This window comes from Pinus tabuliformis, chromosome X, assembly GCF_031772625.1.
Source record: "Pinus tabuliformis cultivar Carrire ecotype Pingquan chromosome X, CPIR1, whole genome shotgun sequence".
In the NCBI taxonomy this organism is placed as follows: Eukaryota; Viridiplantae; Streptophyta; class Pinopsida; order Pinales; family Pinaceae; genus Pinus; species Pinus tabuliformis.
The window spans coordinates 679,950,256-679,971,677 of record NC_142308.1 but is presented as its reverse complement, the minus strand read 5'-3'; the positions used below and the strand labels follow the sequence as shown (position 1 = coordinate 679,971,677).

The following is a 21,422-nucleotide window of genomic DNA, read 5'->3' as shown; positions in this document are numbered from 1 at the left end:
TCAAGACACTACTATACTTTGGAGACCGAGTTGTTGAGCTCAATATCATTTGCTAAGAGGGTCGAGTTTATCTCATTTCCCAGGCGAAATTCCTTGTGGGACAAGTTCAAATCTGAGTGTCAAAATCATTATCTTTGGAGGCTGACTTGGTTCAACCATTTGCCAGAGAGGTGTCCAAGTTCATAAAGTTGATATTTGCATGTAAACCCTTTATTTCAGCGAATAAAATTATTGATTTCCCTTGCAATATTCTTGTTTTACATGTTATTTATTTTTCTCACCAAGTGTTTGTGAAACTGTTTGCTCACTAAATGTTTGACAAAAGTCCTTAAAGAAATATTTGAAAATTTGTGGGTTGAAATAGCAAATTTTAGAAAAAGGGGATATTACATCAAGTTAGGTATCTAATCAAGAAATTAGGGATCCCTTCAAAAGAGGGTTACGAACCAACAAAACAAGTGCACACACCACAAGAGCATGACTAGGCCAACCTAGTCAAATACTAAGTCACCTGACATGATAAAATGGAAATGGGTGTCCAACATGAGACACAACGACCCCAGAGGAAATGACAATATGTCCTATATGAGACACGACGACCTCGAAAACAAGATACAGAGGACGCGTTAATATATATATATATATAACAATTTAGTGAATTATTACACATACAATAATGAAATATAAACAAAGATTCAAATCCCTTTAGAATTTAGAAACTAAAAGATTTACAATTTACATGATGATGATACAAGTTCAATCATACAACTAGTGCATATAACCAAAATAGCACCAAGTGCAATCCATCTCTAAACCAAAAACACATCAACAAAGACGCTCTAAATGGCCTCTAGAGTCCAAAAAAACACATGCTACAACAAATAATTAGTACTACGTATCATCAAAATCAATGCCTATATTGGGATTCTCATTATCAATATCACCCTTTAAGCATTAAAATAAGATAAAAAAGCTTAACATGTCAATCGATCATTTTTTTTAGTGAGGGTACATTTTTATAGAGGAGTTCAACAATCACTACCACCAGCATCGAGGTATATAGAGGGATCGGTGCTCTTAATTAAATATCAGTTTCATACCCTCTCACAAGACAGAATTGAATGGCAATGTTGCAACGCCCAAACTCCTGATATCCTCAAAACTATTAAGTCTCCTAGATTTTTAGTGGGATCTAAAATCTAATGAGGTCGAAACCACTCTCAAACATCTTGAAACAATTAATGGTAATTTGATTACGTAACATTAATAATGCTTCCCAACACTTAGAATCCCTTCTAACACTACCTAACTTCCCTTAGATGCACTCAAAAACCTTTGAGAGCTCCAAACCTGTGACTTAGTTACGTGAGAATGAGGCAAAAAACCAATTTTAAGAAGTCGTGGGTCTTAAGATTCGAGAATCCCACCGAATCAACTACTGCAGCAATTCGATTAAACTTCTATCTGTTAATTACTGAAACAAATATTTATTGTTTCCTACAACAAATATTAAAGGCTAAAGCTAATACAACTGCAGCCTTCACTTATTTAATTAATTTTCTCAAAAGAAGAATAGAACAATAGAGAAAGATACACACAAATGACAATATTTTTTGGCCAAATGTCCTCGAAAAAACCCAATGTGGGAAAACCGGTGCAGCAGCTCTGAGGGTTTTATATTATTAAGCAATAGATTTTGAATACAACTCTGGATGCCCTTCTAGCAATCCAGTTACCGACAAAATAAACTGGCAGAAAAACTTAGTGAGATTACCTCACTCTACCCGGCAAGTTCCGACTGATCCAGCAGCAGAACCAATTGTCCCCGGCTATCTATGAGTTGGCCCATGCGTCATCCTCAATGGCTCTGCGTCAGCTCTGCGCTGAGTTTACTTGCCTCCTAGAGCTCTGACGTCAACCATCCCAGCTCAGACATCAATTCCCCGGCAAATATCGAACTTCTACTAAAAGACTGTGTTGCTTATGTGTGAGCCCTTTTAGCTCTGCGTTAAGCACTGTGTGGGTCCTTCTAGCCCAACGTCAACCCCTCCTGGCTCTATGTTGCCTCCTCCTGGTGTCTCTCTGCCTCTCTACAGCGTATACTGTGTCTTGGAGAAGATACTCCAACCCAACTATCCTTGTCCCTCACTACAACAGCTCACTATCGAAATTCTCCCAACAGTTCCTCTGCTCTGCATCAAAAAATCAAACTTTTGAACTCTTTGTGTTTTACCAAGTGACCCTCAAGCATCCTTAAATAATCTCCTCGTTGACATTCAGCGACCCAAATTAAAAACTAATCAATGGCTAAGATCATTTCTGCTTGATCCTCGTCTTCTTCTAGAAGTTACACCCACAGTTTATATTAATACCCTTTAATTATTTTATTTTCCTAAGTTTAGACTTGGGATCACAGAAGTTTAACCTAATATGGATCACAGAAGCCTCAATTCAACAATAATTAACTTTTTTAATAAAACTGTTTCTGGGTGGAATTTCCTGAAACACTTTCTGGGTTCTTTGGAATACATGTGCCCAAGCCTCCCTTCAAAATTTGAGGCTTAAAGCGCATCCGATGCTAACAGAAATCAACACTCCCTCTTAGCGAGGAATGTGCTCTAGTAATGCACCCTACTGGAGCATCACTTTGTTTTACATCTCCTTTTGCGTTGCTAATGTCTAACATGTTGTCCACTAACCACTGCGCAAATGTTGCATCTATACTGTTGTTGACCCTGCCACTGTGAATACTGCATCCATACTACAACTCCCTCTGAAATTCTGCATCCATGATGTTGTTGGCACTGCCACTGCCAACTGCCACTGCACGCAAATTGTTGCTGCTACTCCACCAACAACAGAAAAACATCCCAAATTATTGAAGTAATTGTGTTCAGTATGATACCATGCGAATGCTAGAGCCTAACTGCTGCTAGTCTCTACACTGACCCTCTGAATCTTCTGCGCTGCTACTGACCTCTGCTCTGTGCCATCTACACTGTTGCCAACTCTGCTCTGCGTTATTAAGTCTCTGGCATTCCTAACCACTACAACTGTCTCTCCGACACTTCTCGACACCATCTGACACTAGTCCATCCTGCTACCACAAAATTGGGCTTTCGTAGCAAGGTAACGATCCAAGAGGTGTGCTCCTCAAGGATCTTGCCCATTTGTAGCTCTTTCAAACAACTCCAAATCAGCCCACCTCCCTCCTGGAGGTATCTCGGCTTTCATGGCAAACTCCTCCTCGATCTTCTTGAGCACAGCCTTCAGATCGTGCTCCTCATCTTTGTCCTTCTTTCTGAGATGACACTGAGCTACGTAGTGACCCATCTCACCACACCTGAAGCACTTTATCTTCGATATGTCCTTCTTACGTCTTCGCTACTCTTGTTGTCCCTTCGATGCAAGGGTTGCATTATCCTCCTCCTTGGGCTTCCACCCATTGCTGCTGCTTCCGTCAAGCTTACACTTGACCAAGTCTCTCCTCAGCTCCTTTTGCTTGAGAGTTGCCCACATCTCAACCCAATTCGGCAAAGTCACCCTACCCAAGATACTCTGGACAAAGACTTGCCACTCATCTGAGACAGAATTGAGGCGCAGTCTAACCAACTCTGAGTCTTGAGGTGTAGACCCCACAACAGATAACTCATCACGAGTCTCCTGAAGCTTCATGAGGAATGGATCCATACGCTCCTCCTTCTACATCTGAGCAGATCTCAGCTTCTGCCCCAAATACATCTTCCGCTACTCGGAAGATCCCTAATATAGCATAGACAACGCATCCCACATCTCTTTAGTAGTCCCTTTGCTAGCAATGTGACAGACAACATGATCCTTCACTCCGTCGAGGATCATCCTTTTTTCCTTTGCCATTCCAGCTCAGTACTTCTTCAATGGATTTGCATCTGCAAGCACAACCACCACACTGTCGACATATGTCTTGAGGGCTTGCTCATTTAGAAGGAACGACATTCTAGCCTTCCAGATGACATAGTTGGATGCTCCGTCCAATCTATCCTGATCCCTCAATCCATTGGTTGCCATCTCTGCCACAAATGTCGAAAATCTCCTCTCTGCTTCTCATTGTTGTTGCTCAGCCAATAAAAAAGTAGACTTCCTGGCAGGAAGTCTTACTGAGGAAAAGTTCCCTCATAGTGCTTCTTCCTTCTCTTTTGACGTCTTTTTTCCCAACAAAACAGCCTACAGAAAAGACTGCGTCCCACCAGCTTCTCCTCATGCTTTGGCTTCAGTGCTGCTCCCTCTGCCCCGACAAATTTTCGAATTGGGAATCCTTCCTCTCTATTGACACACCCAGAGAGAGACTACCTCAAAAATCAGCCCTCTTGGCTTGGACTGCGCCAAACCTTTGGGGTTTCGAACTGCTGCCTCCTGCAGCTTTTTCCATCTTCCTCTTCTGCTCAGAATTGGGTTCTCTAGCATTGTTCTTCTTACTTCACCTGCACTGGCTCTGATACCATGTTAAGATTCGAGAATCCCACCCGAATCAACTACTGTGGCAATTCGATTAAACTTCTCCTATCTGTTAATCACTGAAACAAACTATTTATTGTTTCCTATAGCAAATATCGAAGCTAATACAACTGCAGCCTTCACTTAATTAATTAATTTGCTCAAAAAAAGAACAGAACAATCGAGAAAGATACACACAAGTGACACAGTATTTTTTGGACAAATGTCTTCGAAAAAACCCAATGCGGGAAAACCGGTGCAGCAACTCTAAGGGTTTTATATTAAGCAGTAGTTTCTGAATACAACTTTGGATGCCCTTCTGGCAATCCAATTACAGAGAAATAAACAGGCAGAAAAACTTTGTGAGATTACCTCACTCTACTCGCCAAGTCCCCATTGATCTAGCAACAGAACCAACTATCCCAGGCTATCTCTGTGTTGGCCCTGTGTTGGCCCTGTGTAGGCCCTGCGTTAGCCTCAAAGGCTTTGCGTCAGCTCTGCGCTGAGTCTACTTGCCTCCTAGAGCTCTGACGTCAATCCTCCCGGCTCAAACTTCAATTCCTCAACAAATATCGGACTTCTGCTGGAAGACTGCGTTGCTTCTACGTGAGCCCTTCTCGCTCTGCGTCAAGCACTGTGTGGACCCTTCTGGCCCAGCGTCAACCCCTCCTAGGTCTGCGCTGCCTCCTCCTGGTGTCTCTCTGCCTCTCTGCTGCATATCCTGGGTCTTGGAGAAGATACTCCAACCCAACTATCCCTGCCCCTCACTGCAACAGCGCACTATCAAAATTTTCCCGACAGCTCCTCTCCTCTGCTTCAAAAAATCTAATTTCTGAACTTGAGTGACCCTCAAGCCTCCTTAAATAATCTCCTCGTTGACATTCAATGGCCCAGATTAGAAGTTAATCAATGGTTAAGATCATTTCTGCTTGATCCTCGTCTTCTTCTAGAAGTTACACCCACAGTTTATATTAATACCGTTTAATTATTTTATTTTCATAAGTTTAGACTTAGGGTCCCATTAAAAATAATTAATTATTTTAATATAATTGTTTCTAGGTGGAATTTCCCAAAACGCTTTATGGGTTCTTTGGAATACATGTGCCCAAGCCGCCCTGCAAAATTTGAGACTTAGAGCACATCCAATGCTACCAGAAATCAATAGTGGGCTACTTTTTCACTGGACACGTCTCCAAATTGGGACACAATTAGGGCTCGTGTCTAACACGAGTCAAACTCATGATGGACACATGTCATGCATGGGTCGCATCTGAGACATGAAATACGTGACTCAAGGGAGGTAAGGACATGTCAAGTAACTTAGGTCAAATACATAGAAAGTACAATAAAGAGGGTGCCTAACCATAATTGACCACATGTGTAAGACCATCATTCCATCACCAAGTTCCAATGACCTACTCTTGAGGTCATTTGTTTGAGTCCTACTGACCTACTATTGTAATCATACATTGGAAATTAATAAAATTATCCCATCTTATCTATCTCTGTAAAACGCAGATTACTACCAATTTTGATTCGCATCTTTTACTCTACTTGTACTGTCAGTCACCTGTTCTAAGTCAATAATGAAAACAACAAAAGGCATACCCAGAATTGAATCTCTTATTCCTAATTACTTTAGCAGAAACATAGGTAAAAGTATTGCAACTTTACCTGATTCCAAAACAGCCAAAATACCATCTTCTGAGCACATCATTACAGGCAGAATCTTGCTAGATGTAGTATCCAAGCCAGCAGATTGAGTGTAATGATCATATTTTACCTCCCAAACCTCACTTTCGGAAAGAAACCCTGAAATCTGTCTACTTGATGATCCAATGCCTGCAAGTGGAATGGGTTCTTGTTGCCGCCGAAGGTCCCATGCAAACACTGAACCAGAAGAGCCACCTACCTTCAAATTCAATTTCAGAGAGAAAACAAAACATTAGCATTTTTAAAACACACCACTCAAACAAACAAGTATATTACTTGCCTCAAGAAGTGAGATAGGATACTTTTCATGTCATTCCTCCTCACAACATGAGAGTTTATAAATAGAGGAGAGGGCTTCAAAAGAAAATTACCACACAAATATGTTTTCTTGATGGATGGACATCAATTGAATGTATGACTCCTGTGGAACTTCCACCAATCCTGCTCTATGAAAACACAGCCAATAAGCATCTTTGCAGCAAAATGATAGATGAATTATAGACAAAAGAGTGACCTAAAAAATTCTATTTATTAATCAGCTTTTATAAGCATAGCATACATCCCTGGCACAGTGCTTCTATAAAAGGCACGACTTTAGATGTGTTGCAAAGTATATACTGGTACACAACATAAGCATCTCTGCAGCAAACTGATAGATGAATTATAGATAAAACAGTGCCTTAAAAAATTTCCATTTATCAGTCAGTTTTTATAAGCATATCATACATCTCTGGCACAGTGCTTCTATAAAAGGCTAGACTTCAGATATGTTGAAAAGTATAAGCCAGTACAAAACATAACCGAACTATAATAAACTATTAAACTCTAAGAAAACGAGATCCCAATGGCAAGGTTCATCCATTCATTGTGCATTATAATTGAACATAGTAAATGTCAGTGGAAATGACATGCTTCTGTAAATCACTACAAAGTCAACTATTAAACTCTAAGAAAACGAGATCCCAATGGCAAGGTTCATCCATTCATTGTGCATTATAATTGAACATAGTAAATGTCAGTGGAAATGACATGCTTCTGTAAATCACTACAAAGTCATTTTCCCAAATGTCAGTGGAAATTACATGCTCATTGTATATTATAATTGAGCATAGTACATGTCGGTGGAAATTACATGCTCATTGTATATTATAATTGAGCATAATAAATGTCAGTGGAAATTACATGCTTCTGTAAATCACTAAATCAAAGTCATTTTCCCAAATGCAGCCAATATAAATAGCAAACAGTGCCAACATCTCTGGTGTGGAAATCTCGATATTTTAATCATCAGAAAGAGACATTTTAGTAACTTACTTCCTAGGCAACAACCACAATGTCTTTGTTCTGTTCTTAATCAGAACAAGCTAATAAATGAAGCAGCATTTAACTGAAGCATCCACTTAACTCGTTTTTTTAATAATCAAAACAAAAGACAGAAAATTCTAACAGAATGAAAAAAAAGCAATTAAAGCAATATAGATAATCTTGACTCTATAACAAACGCCAGGCCTTCTCTTCTTCCATATTAAAAGCATCTACTTAGTACTCAGTAGCTATGATCTAATTCTAATATCCAACATCTGCACAACTTATCTTGCTCATCTGTCATGCGTTAGTCTCAACATAATTCGGCACTCCACCAGATTATTTCTTTTTCAAATTTATCAGAATCCAAATTATTACGAGAGTAAATTTAAGCTCTTTATTTCTTGCTTCTATGTTTTAATCAATTGGCTGTCCAATACAGATACACAACACATCAATGACTTGGCAAGTTGGAGTGTAAGAGTCCACCCACCACATGGCAAACACTTAGCAAACTAAGAAATATATATAACTAATCCAATTTTGACAAAAAATAGATCAAATTCCATCTAATGGCATATTTATCACTTCCCTATCATTGTTTGTTTTAAGTTTTTACTAAACACTAGAAAAAAATTGTCCGCTATTGTTCACATTGACTAAGATCCTCTGTTCTTAGCTCCCTCTCATGATTATTCAAATTCTCCACGTAATGGACAGAAAATTTCTAGTGTTCCACAAGCACGCATCCTCCAAGGTGGGATGCACGCTTCCCACGCACCTAGGATGGTGGGAAACATGGGGAGATGTGGGGAGACGAAAGGGGAAATGTTTCCCCAATGTGGGCGATGTGTTTCCCCAAAAGGGGTGCTTGTGGGCGTCACCCCTCATAGAGGGCTAGGTGTTCCCCCTTAATTTGCTTGAAAACAATAATATATGAGTGGGGAAGCTTAATATTCAACCCTAGGGCCCTACTAATGCTATGTAGTTAATGGTACTATTGAATTCTTAAAATAAAAGTGACATTCTCCTTTATCTTTCATTTTCATAAGTCATTACCATTAATTCACTCAGGATGTTTTAGAGTGGTTCTAGCCTCATTAGGTTTCATATGGAAAAAGTAGAATTTTGAATCCCACTCAAAAGCCATCAGACTTAATAGTTCTCAGGATTTTGGGATTGGCGGGTTGCAATGTTTCCATTGGATTCCATCATGTATGAGGGTTTGGAACTAGAATTTAATCAAAAGCACCCACACCAGAAGCATCCCTTTTGAAAGGGAACACATCCCCCCCAATTGTCTAAAAACCCTTGAAATTTTAAAAAAATGAAATATATATAAAGATAAAATTTAAAAAACTAAAAAAATTAAAATTAAAACTAAAACTAAAAAGAAAAATACATAACAAATATTACAACCTAAATTAATTTGCATCCCCTAACTCACTTATTCGACTTACCAAGCTTACCTCTACTCTGCTTACCGCACAACACTATCTGACTTACCAGTTAACTGTTGCCTCTCCTCCCCCGCAGTACACCTTCAATGCTCATTGTCCATTTTTTATTTTCATTTTTAACTTTTGAGTCTTGACTCTAGATATCGACAACCTTAGAATCATTCTTTGACTTGGCACTCTTTACTATTTTTGAGTTTAATATATATCAATTTAATATTCTAGTCTTCAGACGTAAAGATCTAATATAGTCTATTTTGCTTAGTCCTGATTAGATTTTAGAATGACGAATGATGAATTTAAATTTTAAATCAATTTGGAATCCAAAATGATGAATTTAATTTTTAAAATCAATGTAGAATCTAGAATGATGAATATGGATCAATGTATTTCATTATTGAATCTCGTGGTGTATAGATGAATGGTGTATGTATCAATATGAAATTTGAATGATGAGTAAGGATTAGTGTATTTCATTATTTAATTCAGTGATATGTAGAATCGTGTTGATAATATCGCCGAAATATCGGCGATATTCGGAAATATCGCGATATTTTCGGCGAGACAAAATATCGCCGACAAAATATCGCGATATTTTCAGGAGCCGAAAATATCGCGATATTTCCGAAATATCGCCAATATTTCGGAAAATATCACGCGACGATTGAAAATATCGCCCGGTGACTGTAAAAAATTTCTGCACGGCCTATAAAAATCTGATTTTGGTTTTTTTTCATATCATTTTCATTTCTGATTGCTGGAGAAGGAAGGGGAGAGCTATGTGGTTGCTGCCAAGGAGGGTTTGAGCGTTCTAGGCCCTAGTATTGATATGCTATTCATGGTAATGTTAAATTCTTAAAGTAAAAGTGACATTCTCCTTAATCTTCATTTTCATCCTTTTACTTAAATTTTTAACATTACCATGAAATGACTCAGGATGTTTGAGAGTGGTTCCGACCTCATTGGATTTCATATGGAGAAAGTAGAATTTTAGATTTCATTCAAAATGCAGCAGACTTATAAGTTTTCTAGGATTTCAGGATTGGGAGATTGTAATGTTTCCAGGTGACACCACCTGCCCGAGATACCCCTGCCACCAGTAGAGGACGTGGTCTACCTCCTATAGCTCCTACTTCTAGTTCTTCAGCTTCTAGAGCATAGCAAACTCCACTGCCAACTCCACCAGCACCAGCATCTACATCTAGAGGGAAAAGGAAAGCTATGGCATTTTCTCGCAAGAGGAGCAGAGGAAATCAATAGGATTAGACTTTAGTTATTTTCTTATGTGCTTGTAAGTTGTACATGAACAATGAACATTGAATATTCAAGAATCAAGACCAAGCATATCACATTCTAATTTCTAAATAGTAAATTTTGATTCTATTTATTTTTTTAAAGTGAACTATGAACTTTGAGAAGTAACTATATTTTAATTTGATTAGATAAGCTACAACCTGCAATTTAATATGGATAAAAAACTATATTTCGGTGTATATATATATATATAAAACGTGTCCCCCGTGTCTTGTTTCCAGGTCATTGCGTTTCGTATTGAATACTCGTATTTACGTGTCCTCTGTGTCTCGTGTCCTCGTGTCATGTGACTTAGCTTAGAAAATATTGATGTATTGTCTCCGTGGAGGGTGGAGTCTAAGGAGCCCCTCTTGGAAGAGTCACCTTCATGGTTAGAGCCAGTGGCAGATGATCCATTACAGCAGGGGCAGGAAGAGGAGGACTCGGAGTCAGAGGAGCAACAGCACTCAAAGGAGGAGCAGGAGGAGGAGGAGGAGGACACTGCAGGAGCATCAACGTCAACACCATCTGCTATAGATATAGGAGAGCATAGCCCCATACCTAGCACTCATTATTTGACATTAGGTGCAGAGGCAGGGTCAGGGCCTCCTACTACTAGGGGCAGGCCTGGCAAACAGCCCATCATGTTTTCTCGTAAAAGGGGGAGAGGGCAGTGATTTCAAATAGATAGCTGCTAGTTTTATTTGTTATGCTACATATAACTCATGATGATGAGATACTTTTATATATGTGATGTTATTTTGTATTGGTTCTCCACATTTGAGTCCTTGAATGGACAATTATCAGGGATCAGCAGGATTTGGTATCGCCTTTGATGTATCATTTCTATTTGACATCATATATATCAGTGTTTTCTTCATATTTATGTGCCAATGTGTTTATTTCATGTTGTTATTGTTTTATATGTTTAAAAATCTTTAAAAAATGAATATATTATGCATTTTTTATGCTTGCCGATATTTGCCGATATTTTCGCCGATATTGCCGATAAGATATTTTCTAGACCCTCGCCGATATTTTCCTGATACCGATATTATCAACACTGATGTAGATCAATGTATTTATACTTTCATTATTGAATATGACTTTGAATATATATATATATACACACACACACACACACTGACGTCCCCCCTGTGCATCTACCCCCACCTGCAGGCCCCCGTCCCAGAGTCTTGATGGAACATAGAAGAATTCAGGTACAAACCATTCCAAGCACTAGAGTATCATGCGCATCACACCCACCAACCTATCAGAGCCGTAGGTGCATATCTCAAGTATGAATTGGCTCCAATCACTAAAGCTTTCTTGGGCATCACATCCAATAGAATCTTTCATTCTCAACTCCTCTCACAACTCGTCTACTTCTCCATGTAATCGATGGAAAACTTCAGAAAAGACTCTCTAATACAATGTTGAAATTTTGAGTGCTGATGAAATTTCACCTCAAAAAATTGCCACATATCTACACCAAAAAACATTATAGACCTAAGCTAAATCTTATTTCTCTGGAAATCCTATTAAAACTTCTAAATCGGCAGGAAATATCATTACAGGCAACATACAGAGTGTAGACAATGCAAATCCATCACCGGTTGGATCATTTCAACAGCCATTACGACAAAATCTAACCCGAAAATCGGATCTGTAGGTTACATTAGCAATCAGCAGCTAAACCATCCATAAGACCAAATCTGAAAGTACACATTAATCATGCTAAATCAGTTTCACATTCAGCCCAGTTGTTCATTACATCAGCATAATATATCAGCAATAAATTCACCCAAAATTAGATCCATATACATTAGATCCGCAAGATAGTTTGGGTCAGCAAACATACTCGTTTCTATCTTCCATGAAAGATTATCATATTACAAGCTGCAAATGCAAAATCCTTGCAGCTTATTCCAAGCATCGCAAACCCTAGCTAGGGCACCATGCACTAATCACTAGCAAACCCTAGCTAAGGCACCAAACACTAATCACTAGCAAACTCTGGCTAAGGCATTGTTGCCGCCTAATCCACACATGGGCTAACTTGCAGAAAATCTTCAATCCACTTGATGCGGTCTTGGGGGCAAGTCTCTGAGTTAAGCAATTGTCACTCAATTCTCAACTCCTCCGTCTAGGCTAACTCTTAGCAAAGCCAAGGGGGTAGTCCCTACGGGAAAGAAAACTAAGGCTTGATTAAACTAAGTTAAGCAAGAAAAATCTAGGAGTTAATAAATTGCACAAGAATGCATTTATCGTCAACAAGATAGATTACAACATATCACTTTAAAGCATGAAAGAATCAGAAGCGCATATAACCATCCATACACAAGAGATGTAACAATAATAATCAAATGAATGGAATATTTTTAAACAAATGATATAGCTAATGGAGACTAGTGCCAAATAAGAGTACTTGTGAAATTTAATGCTTAAAGTAAGAGATAAGTACTTGAAAGTAAAATGCTTAAACTTAGAAATGAAAGTGCCAAAAGTGAATGTACTTGAAAGTAAATATGGCAATGAAAATAACCAAGTACTGAAATGACATCAAAGAAATGTTGTGGAATGTTTGATGGTACGTTTTAGTTAAAGTTAGATTTCACTTGGATTTAGATTAGTTGGTGAATGTAAGATGACGAATATGTGGTGATCTGTATGAGTGCACAATGTGAGACGTGTGATTGCAATAAAATAAATCTAACTAAAGTGAGTTTCCTCTTCTACCATTATCCTCGTTGGGTTAAGGAAATTTGCAAGGGGATCCTACAAGAGGAAGCTTCACTTCAATGAGTAGTCTTGAGAGCCCACAAGTCAACCCGCTTGCAAGGAGATCCAACACTAAGGGAAACAGGCCCCTAGTCTGATTCACAAGTTAAACGTTTACCAATTTCCCCCAATCTCACAATAAGGACAATAGAAGTGGTTTTCCCTATTATACTAAGTCAACCAACAAACTCTTTATGATCACATGAAAGCATCAAGGCAAGCTTGCAATGGCGTGAGCACAAAGAATTTGATGGGATTCGTTACTTTGCAAGATATTTGAAACTTAAACTACACAAGAATTAAAATCTAATCTAAGAGCAAAAAACAAACTACTCTAATGAAATAAAAACTAAACTAATCTAAGCAATTGAAACTATTCTAATAACAATGCAATTAAATTAGACGAATGGAATGAACTTAAACTAATCTAATGTTGTGTGAATAAAACTAATCTAATGGTTAATTTTATCCCAAATAAAATCATGCCATGAAAAGAGATACAACCACACAAGATATCACCATTGGGTTGGGGGGATGCCTAGGAGACTATACTAGCTCCCAAGAAATTACAATGCTTGATGGTATCCCTTATGAATAAAGGGATAAAGATGGAGTCCCTTACGAATAAAGGGATCAAAAGGATGGTTGTGATGTTACAATGGTGGTAAAATGATGGTTTTACAAGGTAGATGGTAATAGATTTTCTTTACATGCATCAAATATTCAATGCTGACGAAATTTCGCAAACATTCCCCCTTGTAAAATTGCAGGCATCCTAAAAACCAACAAGCAAGTTAGTACCAATTGTGTCAAAAATGAGTTTGAGACATTCAAACAATGTTAGTATATGAAAGCCCAAAATACCAAGTGAAATTTCTAAGTTAAAGTACTAAATTTATACACTATTTAGCTAAGGAAAAGCCAAAATAACTTAGTTTGTTCTAGCTAATTTCACTGTTGTTAGGACAGCAGCCTATTTAGCCTTATGAAATGTTAGAAACTTCGGTTCTTGCAAAATAGAACCAAGAAATATTTAGAATTTTGAATGAGAAAGAAGAGAGAGAGAGAGGGGCCTTTTCAAGGCACTTGGAGGAGCTTGATTACTAGTGGGACTAATGCTTCTTTTATTTCGAGAAGATGGATGGTCCAACCGAGGACATCCCCAACTCCAAGCTAGAGGAACCCGTAAAACACTTGTGATCTTACCAAAGAATTAGTAGACATTAGGTTTACCTTGCATAATGAAAAGATTAGACATGTTATTCAACCAATAAATACATGTAATAATCAAATCTAGAATACAAACTAACAAGAGGGTAACAAGCACTTGCTAACCTTCTTCTTTGAACAACAGTGTCCCTATCAAGGCCAAAGATACAAATTCAAAGAAAATTAAATTTGAACATCAACAAGGTTACCTCAAATAGCTCCAAGCAAACCACGCAATTCTTGACATCAATAGCCTCCAAAGCCTTTTCTTTATTGACAAATGATAAAACAATTACAAACTAGCAGTGTTTCACCAAGCTCTCAAACTTCAATACTAGCGCACAAGAGAGCAAGAGCTTAATTTATAATAATTTGGGAAAATATCCCATGAGGAGAAAAGATCCCAAGTTGCAATTGATGATAATCCCAAGGCACAACAAGCTCATCCAAGTGGCCAAGAGGGAAGTACGAGCTCCTCCAAGTGGTTGTGTGTATATCTCAAGTGTGGGCAGTGTAGCGTGTGAGGGAGGTTGCATATGGTAGGCAAGAGACAAGTGTAGAGTGTGGGGTAAGAGAAGGGGAATTGAGGTGGGAGTGAACTCCCACTCACTCTTAGTCAACTCCCCTTCAAATGACACCTCACTACAAGTGGAAACTTGGCCACCCAAATGAGTGAACTCGGCCCTCCTTTTGTGAAACTCGTGCTCCTCAAATGGTGGGACAACTCAGCCTCTCCTGGCAACAAACTCAACCCTCTTGGGTGGGCTCTTGACCTATGTTTAACTCAGCCTTCATCACCAAGTCACCTTGGTTGAGTGCTTGAGTCACTCAGTCAACTAAAAACATGTTCCCAGTTTATTAGATTCTGAATTTTTGTGTCTTTTTCTCACTTTTATGAGTAAAATTGAATTTTCATGAGGAAAAATTAAGATTTTGCGCCCCAAAGAAGGTATTAGGATAATGTTGGTACTTTGAGTATGAATTTTGAGTACTCGCATGTCATACAACATTTCCTAGTGCCACTTTTTTATTTGTTACATAGAAAATTATTAAAAATTCCCGTTCAATGAGAAATTTTTAATTATTAAAAAATCCTAGAAATACCTAGTGCAATTTCATGAGACTTTGGATAATGCCTAGCATGGTAATATACATTGACCCTAGACTCAGAAAACACACTCAAGGCCCGAATAGTAATTGCACTCTAGCTTTGGAGGATGAGAGTGAAAAAAATCAATTAATTATTCCGTTAAAAAGCGAAAATAATTAATTACACAAAAAAACACTCTAGAGTGATGTTCTTACTAACCAGGGCCCAAGGGTCTAAGTTTGTTACATAAGTTCATCATGCTAGAGTCATTGTCTACAATTCCCCCATGGGGGTACGGAATTTGCATGAAGCATGAGGAGAGAGTGTTGAAAAGTGTAACTAGGTTCGATCTTCATAATGACATGTGTAAATGTGATTTTATGTTGTTGATGTAAAAAAGAAAAATAAAAATATTTTTGTGATGCTTGTTTTATGGGTTTCATGAGCAAGGAATTCTATTTTTAGTAATGGCTCCCATTGAGAGCCCTTAGGATTGGTCATAAAGTCAAAGAAACTCAATGTCATGTATGAAGGACCCTTCTTGGGCATGTTACATATTTGTATAAGTAATTAAAAGAGTCAAAAGGCCCTCCAAGTAAAGCACAAGCATCATCTAGCAAGTCGGCTTCAAAATAGAATAAATGATCTCCTCCAAATGACACGTAGGCTCACTCTCCAACAAGTCGGCTTGTTTGAAGGGGGAAAAACTATAGGGCAGCTCAACCCCATTTCAAGATCAGAATTTCGGTCAAGCAATTCTGAAATCTATAAGCGTGAGGATCACTTAGGAGGAAGCCAACATCATCTGCGAAGGGAGAAGGAAGTAGAGCGAAGTTCTTAGCTTCATTTTTGGGTTTGTTTTAGGGTGGTTTTGTTGTCACACGTGCGAAGAAGAAGGAGATCATCTGTTGTAGTAAGGCTGAGAAAGTTACAGTCATCCAAGGTAACCGAATTAGGATAAGTACAAGTCAAAAGGGAGGCCGAGACAAGCTAGAAGGAGACCCTATCCAAAGCAAAGGAAATCAAAGCATAAGAAAAGGTCTTATGCATAAGTTAGGGTTTTTGAATTACGGTCAAGGATTGCAGGCCTATTTCAAGGAGGCCGAAAGTCTGAAGCAAAAGGAAGCTGAAGTTGAAGAGGAGCTGAGAAGAAGGAAGGAGCATAAGGTTGACTATCGTTGACTAAGAATCTCATCAAGGAAACTTGTGTCTTGGTTTCGGAGTGGCAAATAGGTCAAAGGTATTGGTCTTGGTGTTCGTCAATTAAAGTATCTATAAGAAGAAGAAGAATTTGTTCGGGTTTTCCTCTCAAGTGGGAGAGGTTTTGGCCCTGGCTTATAGCCTATATTCTGTGTCTCTTGTCTCTTTATGGTTTATGCATTGGTAGATGTTTGATGAAACATAAGTAAAAGAAGATCCTAATCTAAGAAGTAAAAAGCATTCACAAGCAATTATCAATAGAAGAGAAATCACTTATCTTTGATGCCCTAGATTTCTCAACAAAAAGAAGGTAGAAGAATAGCGAGAGAGAGAGAGAGAAGCAAAATTTCCCTAGCAGACTTCTGAACTTGAAAAAAAATTATAGATGCCTTGTCCATTGGGCAATGGGGTTTTCATTTCTACTACGCACATCTGAGCAGGTAACAGGCACCACATGTTAATCACTAGGAAACCATAATTTCACTCCAATCTCCAAAAGCTATATCAACCCAAATAAGAATCATACAAGAAAATGTTACATTATGTCTATGCTTTCTCCTCTATCTTCTTGTTATTAATGGTGAAGTGATGTGTTCCTCCTTCAAATAGCATAAAACCATCACCCTAAATTAGTTCCACAAATGGAGAATGGATCCACAAGTGGAGCACTCTACATGTACCAAGTAGATAGGCACATGCCCACAAGTGCCAACTCATCTACCCCACAACTCTTTTGCAACAAGTGTGCCCTTCTAAGTCCAGGTGACAAAATAGATGAAAAGTGGGCTACGAGACAAGTCTTCCTCATGAGACTCTCTCCCATTGAGGCATTTTTCTCTAGTATGTTGAAATTCCCATGCCCTCTAGGTCTGGTATGTACCCTAAATAGGAACACAACACACTAGAGAAGCCCAACACAAAAGTACTTTGCACAACAAAAATATAACAGCAGTGAACAATAACAGTACACAAGAATATTGGCAAATCATGTTTCCTCATTATTCCACCAATAAGAAAACATTAGGGCTCATCCTATCAAGTAAGTATATTTATGTCCACATCTGAATCTGTCAAAATGTCTTTTTGCAATGAAAGCAACAAATTGGTTGGGGCTTCAAACTATCTTGCATGGAAGAAAAGGACAAACATGAATCTCATTGAAAATAACGTTATGGAACATATCAAAGGATCTATCACTAAACCAAGCAAGGAAGATGCTTAAGCTCTTGCAAGGTATATGAAAGGAGAAGTTAGGGCCCAAAGGATTCTCATAGAATCCATCAAGGATCCCCTCATCACATATGTATCCAAACTCAAAACTTCAAAAGAAATCTATGACAAACTAGTACAGTTGTATTCTATAAGCACTGTTGGAGAAGTCATCTCGTTAAGGGAAGAAAACTACAAGCTGAAGATATCAAGGGAAGATGGAATAGCCTCATACTTTATGAGGATATCTAAAATCCGGGATCAACTACAAGATCTGGGAGAAGTCATGTCTAATAGAGAAATGACTACAGTTGTATTAAATGCACTACCAGAGGAGTGGGGTAACTTTACTTCAAGTATTTATGGGAAGAAAGAAGCTACTCCATTCCAGGATCTATGATCACTGTGCAAGATTGAAGAATCTAGACTAAAGGCCAAATCTGATGTGGGAGCAGGTGAGCAAAATCAAGCTTATGCTACAATGACAAGAAGAAAGAGAAAATTTGGGAAGTCTAGTTCTCAGAAAAAGAAAAGGGACATGGCTAAGATTCAATGTTATGGATGTCAAGAATATGGGCACTACAAAAGAGATTGTTCGGAGATCAAGGAGGACAATAACAAAAGAGGAAGAGAAGAAGCCCATATCACTGAAGAAGTGGAGGAAGCTGAAAAGAAGTCCAAAAAAGACGAAGTAAGAGATCTCTATTATGACTGAGATAGTCTTCCTCACATAAGTTCTTTTCAAATTCCTAAGTCTTCTATTGTAAGATATGGCAATCATGATTCACTAAGAAAAATAATGGGATGCATCAAGGCACCATAGAAGCATTGAAAGCAAGAGTTTGTGAATTCATCGTAGAGAAGCATGAAAGATAGTTAGAATCTATGGCAGTCACCCATATACCTCTTGGAAACCTCATTAGTAACATAGGTGGTACTTATAAAAAGAAAAAGGTCATCTAGTACAAGGCTCATCATACATCCGTCAAAAGGAAACATTTGTTGGATGGGGATACTCTAGATCCTCAAGATTCTCTAATGGAATCTTCATTGAAAGGTTCACTGATCAAGAAAGGAAGCAAGTGTTTCATCAAGAATTCCAAACTTGTGGAATTCATGGGACGATGGTATGATGACATAAAAGTTGAAGCAGATCAAGGGATTGAAGTTCTTTCAATCAAGGAAGCTGCTGCAAGAAGTCTAGATGACCCAAAAGAAAATAAGGTATGTATGCTTATATTCAATATTGAAGAGTCATGTCATATGGTTGCAGGTAACATGGATCAATGCTCTATCTTGAGAGCATGATCAAAAGAAAAAGGATCTCCTCCTCTGAAAGGATGCAAGAAGGCATGAGTCACACATTGTCTAGATGAAATCAACATAATATGTCCTCATATGTAATATGAGGTGGTTGACAACAACTGGAGGAATTCTAATTGGAAATTCTTGGGAATGAAATGTGTGAAGAAAGGAAGGAAGAGATCGTGGGATATGCAACCATGGAAAAAGGAAATCAACATCCAAAGACCAAGAAGACTTGACTAGGATATCTCCATGAAAGATATGAAGACTCTGATGGAGTTTGAAAAAGAAAGAGACCCTTGACAATATATGTTTTGGGGAGATGTGTCGATATGTATGCAAGATGTTGATGCAAACTAGAAGATGTCATGATGAAAGACCATCACAAAGGTAATTTTGATTTAATGTTCATTCCTTTATTTTTGAACGATATCTGGATGGGCTTATGCAGAGCTGCCAAGGGAAGATCTATGGATGTCTTCCACCATCGATGCCCATGTAGTAGGATGAAAGATCCTTAAGGAAACATGGCATGAAAGAAGACAACATGGCATGAAGGAAGGCCAGATATGGATTGATGTATCAATTTTCGACGGTGACATGACTGACTCACGGATGAAAGTGATGGATGGTCTGTGCCATATGAAGAAGTCCCAAACATGAAGACTCTTGAATAACGAAAAGAAGTTCATGACATCATGAGGAGTTATTCAAGCAGTTGGTTGTCACATCATCTCCAACTGAGGAGCTGTTGGAGGTCCCTAATTAGGAGGCAGCGTGAAAACAAGTTTCTTACTTGGAAGAAACTTGGAAGAAAAATTCCTAAGCCAAGAGGGAGCTTAGGTACATTGCTTCCGTAGGAATGAGTACATTCCTTTATTGGAAAAGATATGTCCTCCCTAATAAAGAGGGAGAGATAGACACGTCATTCTTGTCTTCAATTGGGAAGACAGAATGGAGGATTGGGTAAACATCTAGCATCCAATGCTCTTTGAGGATGTGTTATGGCATCCAAGATAAAGGGTAGTCATAGAGGACCGATATTCTTTGAGGACTAGGAATCCAAGATGAGAATAGTCCTGGTGGAACACACCCTGAGAACCCGGGTGGGGTTTGTTCCAAGAGAGACAATGATGAGGGTGTCCATACTTCATTGGCCTTGCCAACATTGAGCTCAGATCTTGTGGAGAGATAGAGTTGTTGGTCCAGGCCTTGCTATGTGACAGCGTTGGTTGATATGATGCTAAACAGATGGGTTACCAATCTGACTCTTCTTATGAGAAATTCTTCAGATTGAAAATGACCAAGTACCATTATGAATACCTCCCTAGTTAAGAGGGAGTGTTGAAAAGTGTAACTAGGTTCAGTCTTCATAATGACATGCGTAAATGTGATTTTATGTTGTTGATGTAAAGAAGAAAAATAAAATTATTTTTGTAATGCTTATCTCATGGGTTTCATGAGCAGCGAATTCTATTTTTCGTAATGGCTCCCATTGAGAGCCCTTAGGATTGCTCATAAATTCAAACAGAGTCAATGTCATGTATGAAGCACCCTTCTTGGGCATGTTACATATTTGTATAAGTCATTAAAAGGGTCAAAAGGCTCTCCAAGACAAGCACAAGCATCTCCTGGCAAGTCGGCTTCAAAATAGAATAAATGATCTCATCCAAATGACACGTAGGCTCACTCTCCAACAAGTCGGCTTATTTGATGGGGAAACAACTATAAATAGAGCATCTCAGCCCCATTTCAAGAATAGAATTTCGATCAAGCAGCTCTCAAATCTAGAAGTGTGAAGATCACTTAGAAGGAAGCCAAAATCATCAACGAAGGGAGGAGGAAGTAAAGCGAAGTTCTTAGCTTCATTCTTGGGTTTGCTTTAGGATGGTTTTGTTGTCACACATGCGAAGAAGAAGGAGATCGTCCGTTGTAGCAAGACCGAGAAAGTTACAGTCATCTAGAGGAACCGAATTGGGATAAGTACAAGTCAAAAGGGAGGGCGAGACAAGCTAGAAGGAGACCCTATCCAAAGTGAACGAAATCAAAGCATAAGAAAAGGTCTTATGCATAAGTTAGGGTTTATGAATTAGGGTCAAGGAATCTAGACCTATTTCAAGGAGGCCGAAAGTCTGGAGCAGAAGGAAGTCGAAGTTGAAGAGGAGCTGAGAAGAAGGAAGGAGCGGAAGCTTGATTGTCGTTGACTAAGGATCTCATCAAGGAAACTTGTGTTTTGGTCTTGGAGTGGCAAATAGGTCAAGGGTCTTGGTCTTGGTGTTCGTCAATTGAAGTCTCTATAAGTAGAAGAAGAATTTGTTCGGGTTTTCCTCTCAAATGGGAGAGGTTTTGGCCCCAGCTTATAGCCTATATTTTGTGTCTCTTATCTC

General features: G+C 38.6%; 1 protein-coding gene across 1 annotated transcript in view; it reads right to left on the bottom strand.

Moving 5' to 3' along the window:
- Positions 1-6,702, bottom strand: part of LOC149141807 (nuclear pore complex protein NUP43-like) — a 70,439-nt gene extending 63,737 nt beyond the window's left edge. Inside the window, exons 1-2 of the mRNA XM_089449240.1 lie at positions 6,558-6,702; positions 6,148-6,385 (exon numbers count right to left, since the gene is read on the bottom strand). Coding sequence (XP_089305366.1) covers positions 6,148-6,190 — 43 coding nt within the window. The 5' untranslated portion in view covers positions 6,191-6,385; positions 6,558-6,702. The remainder of the gene's footprint in view (positions 1-6,147; positions 6,386-6,557) is intronic.
- Positions 6,703-21,422: the final 14,720 nt, after the last annotated feature.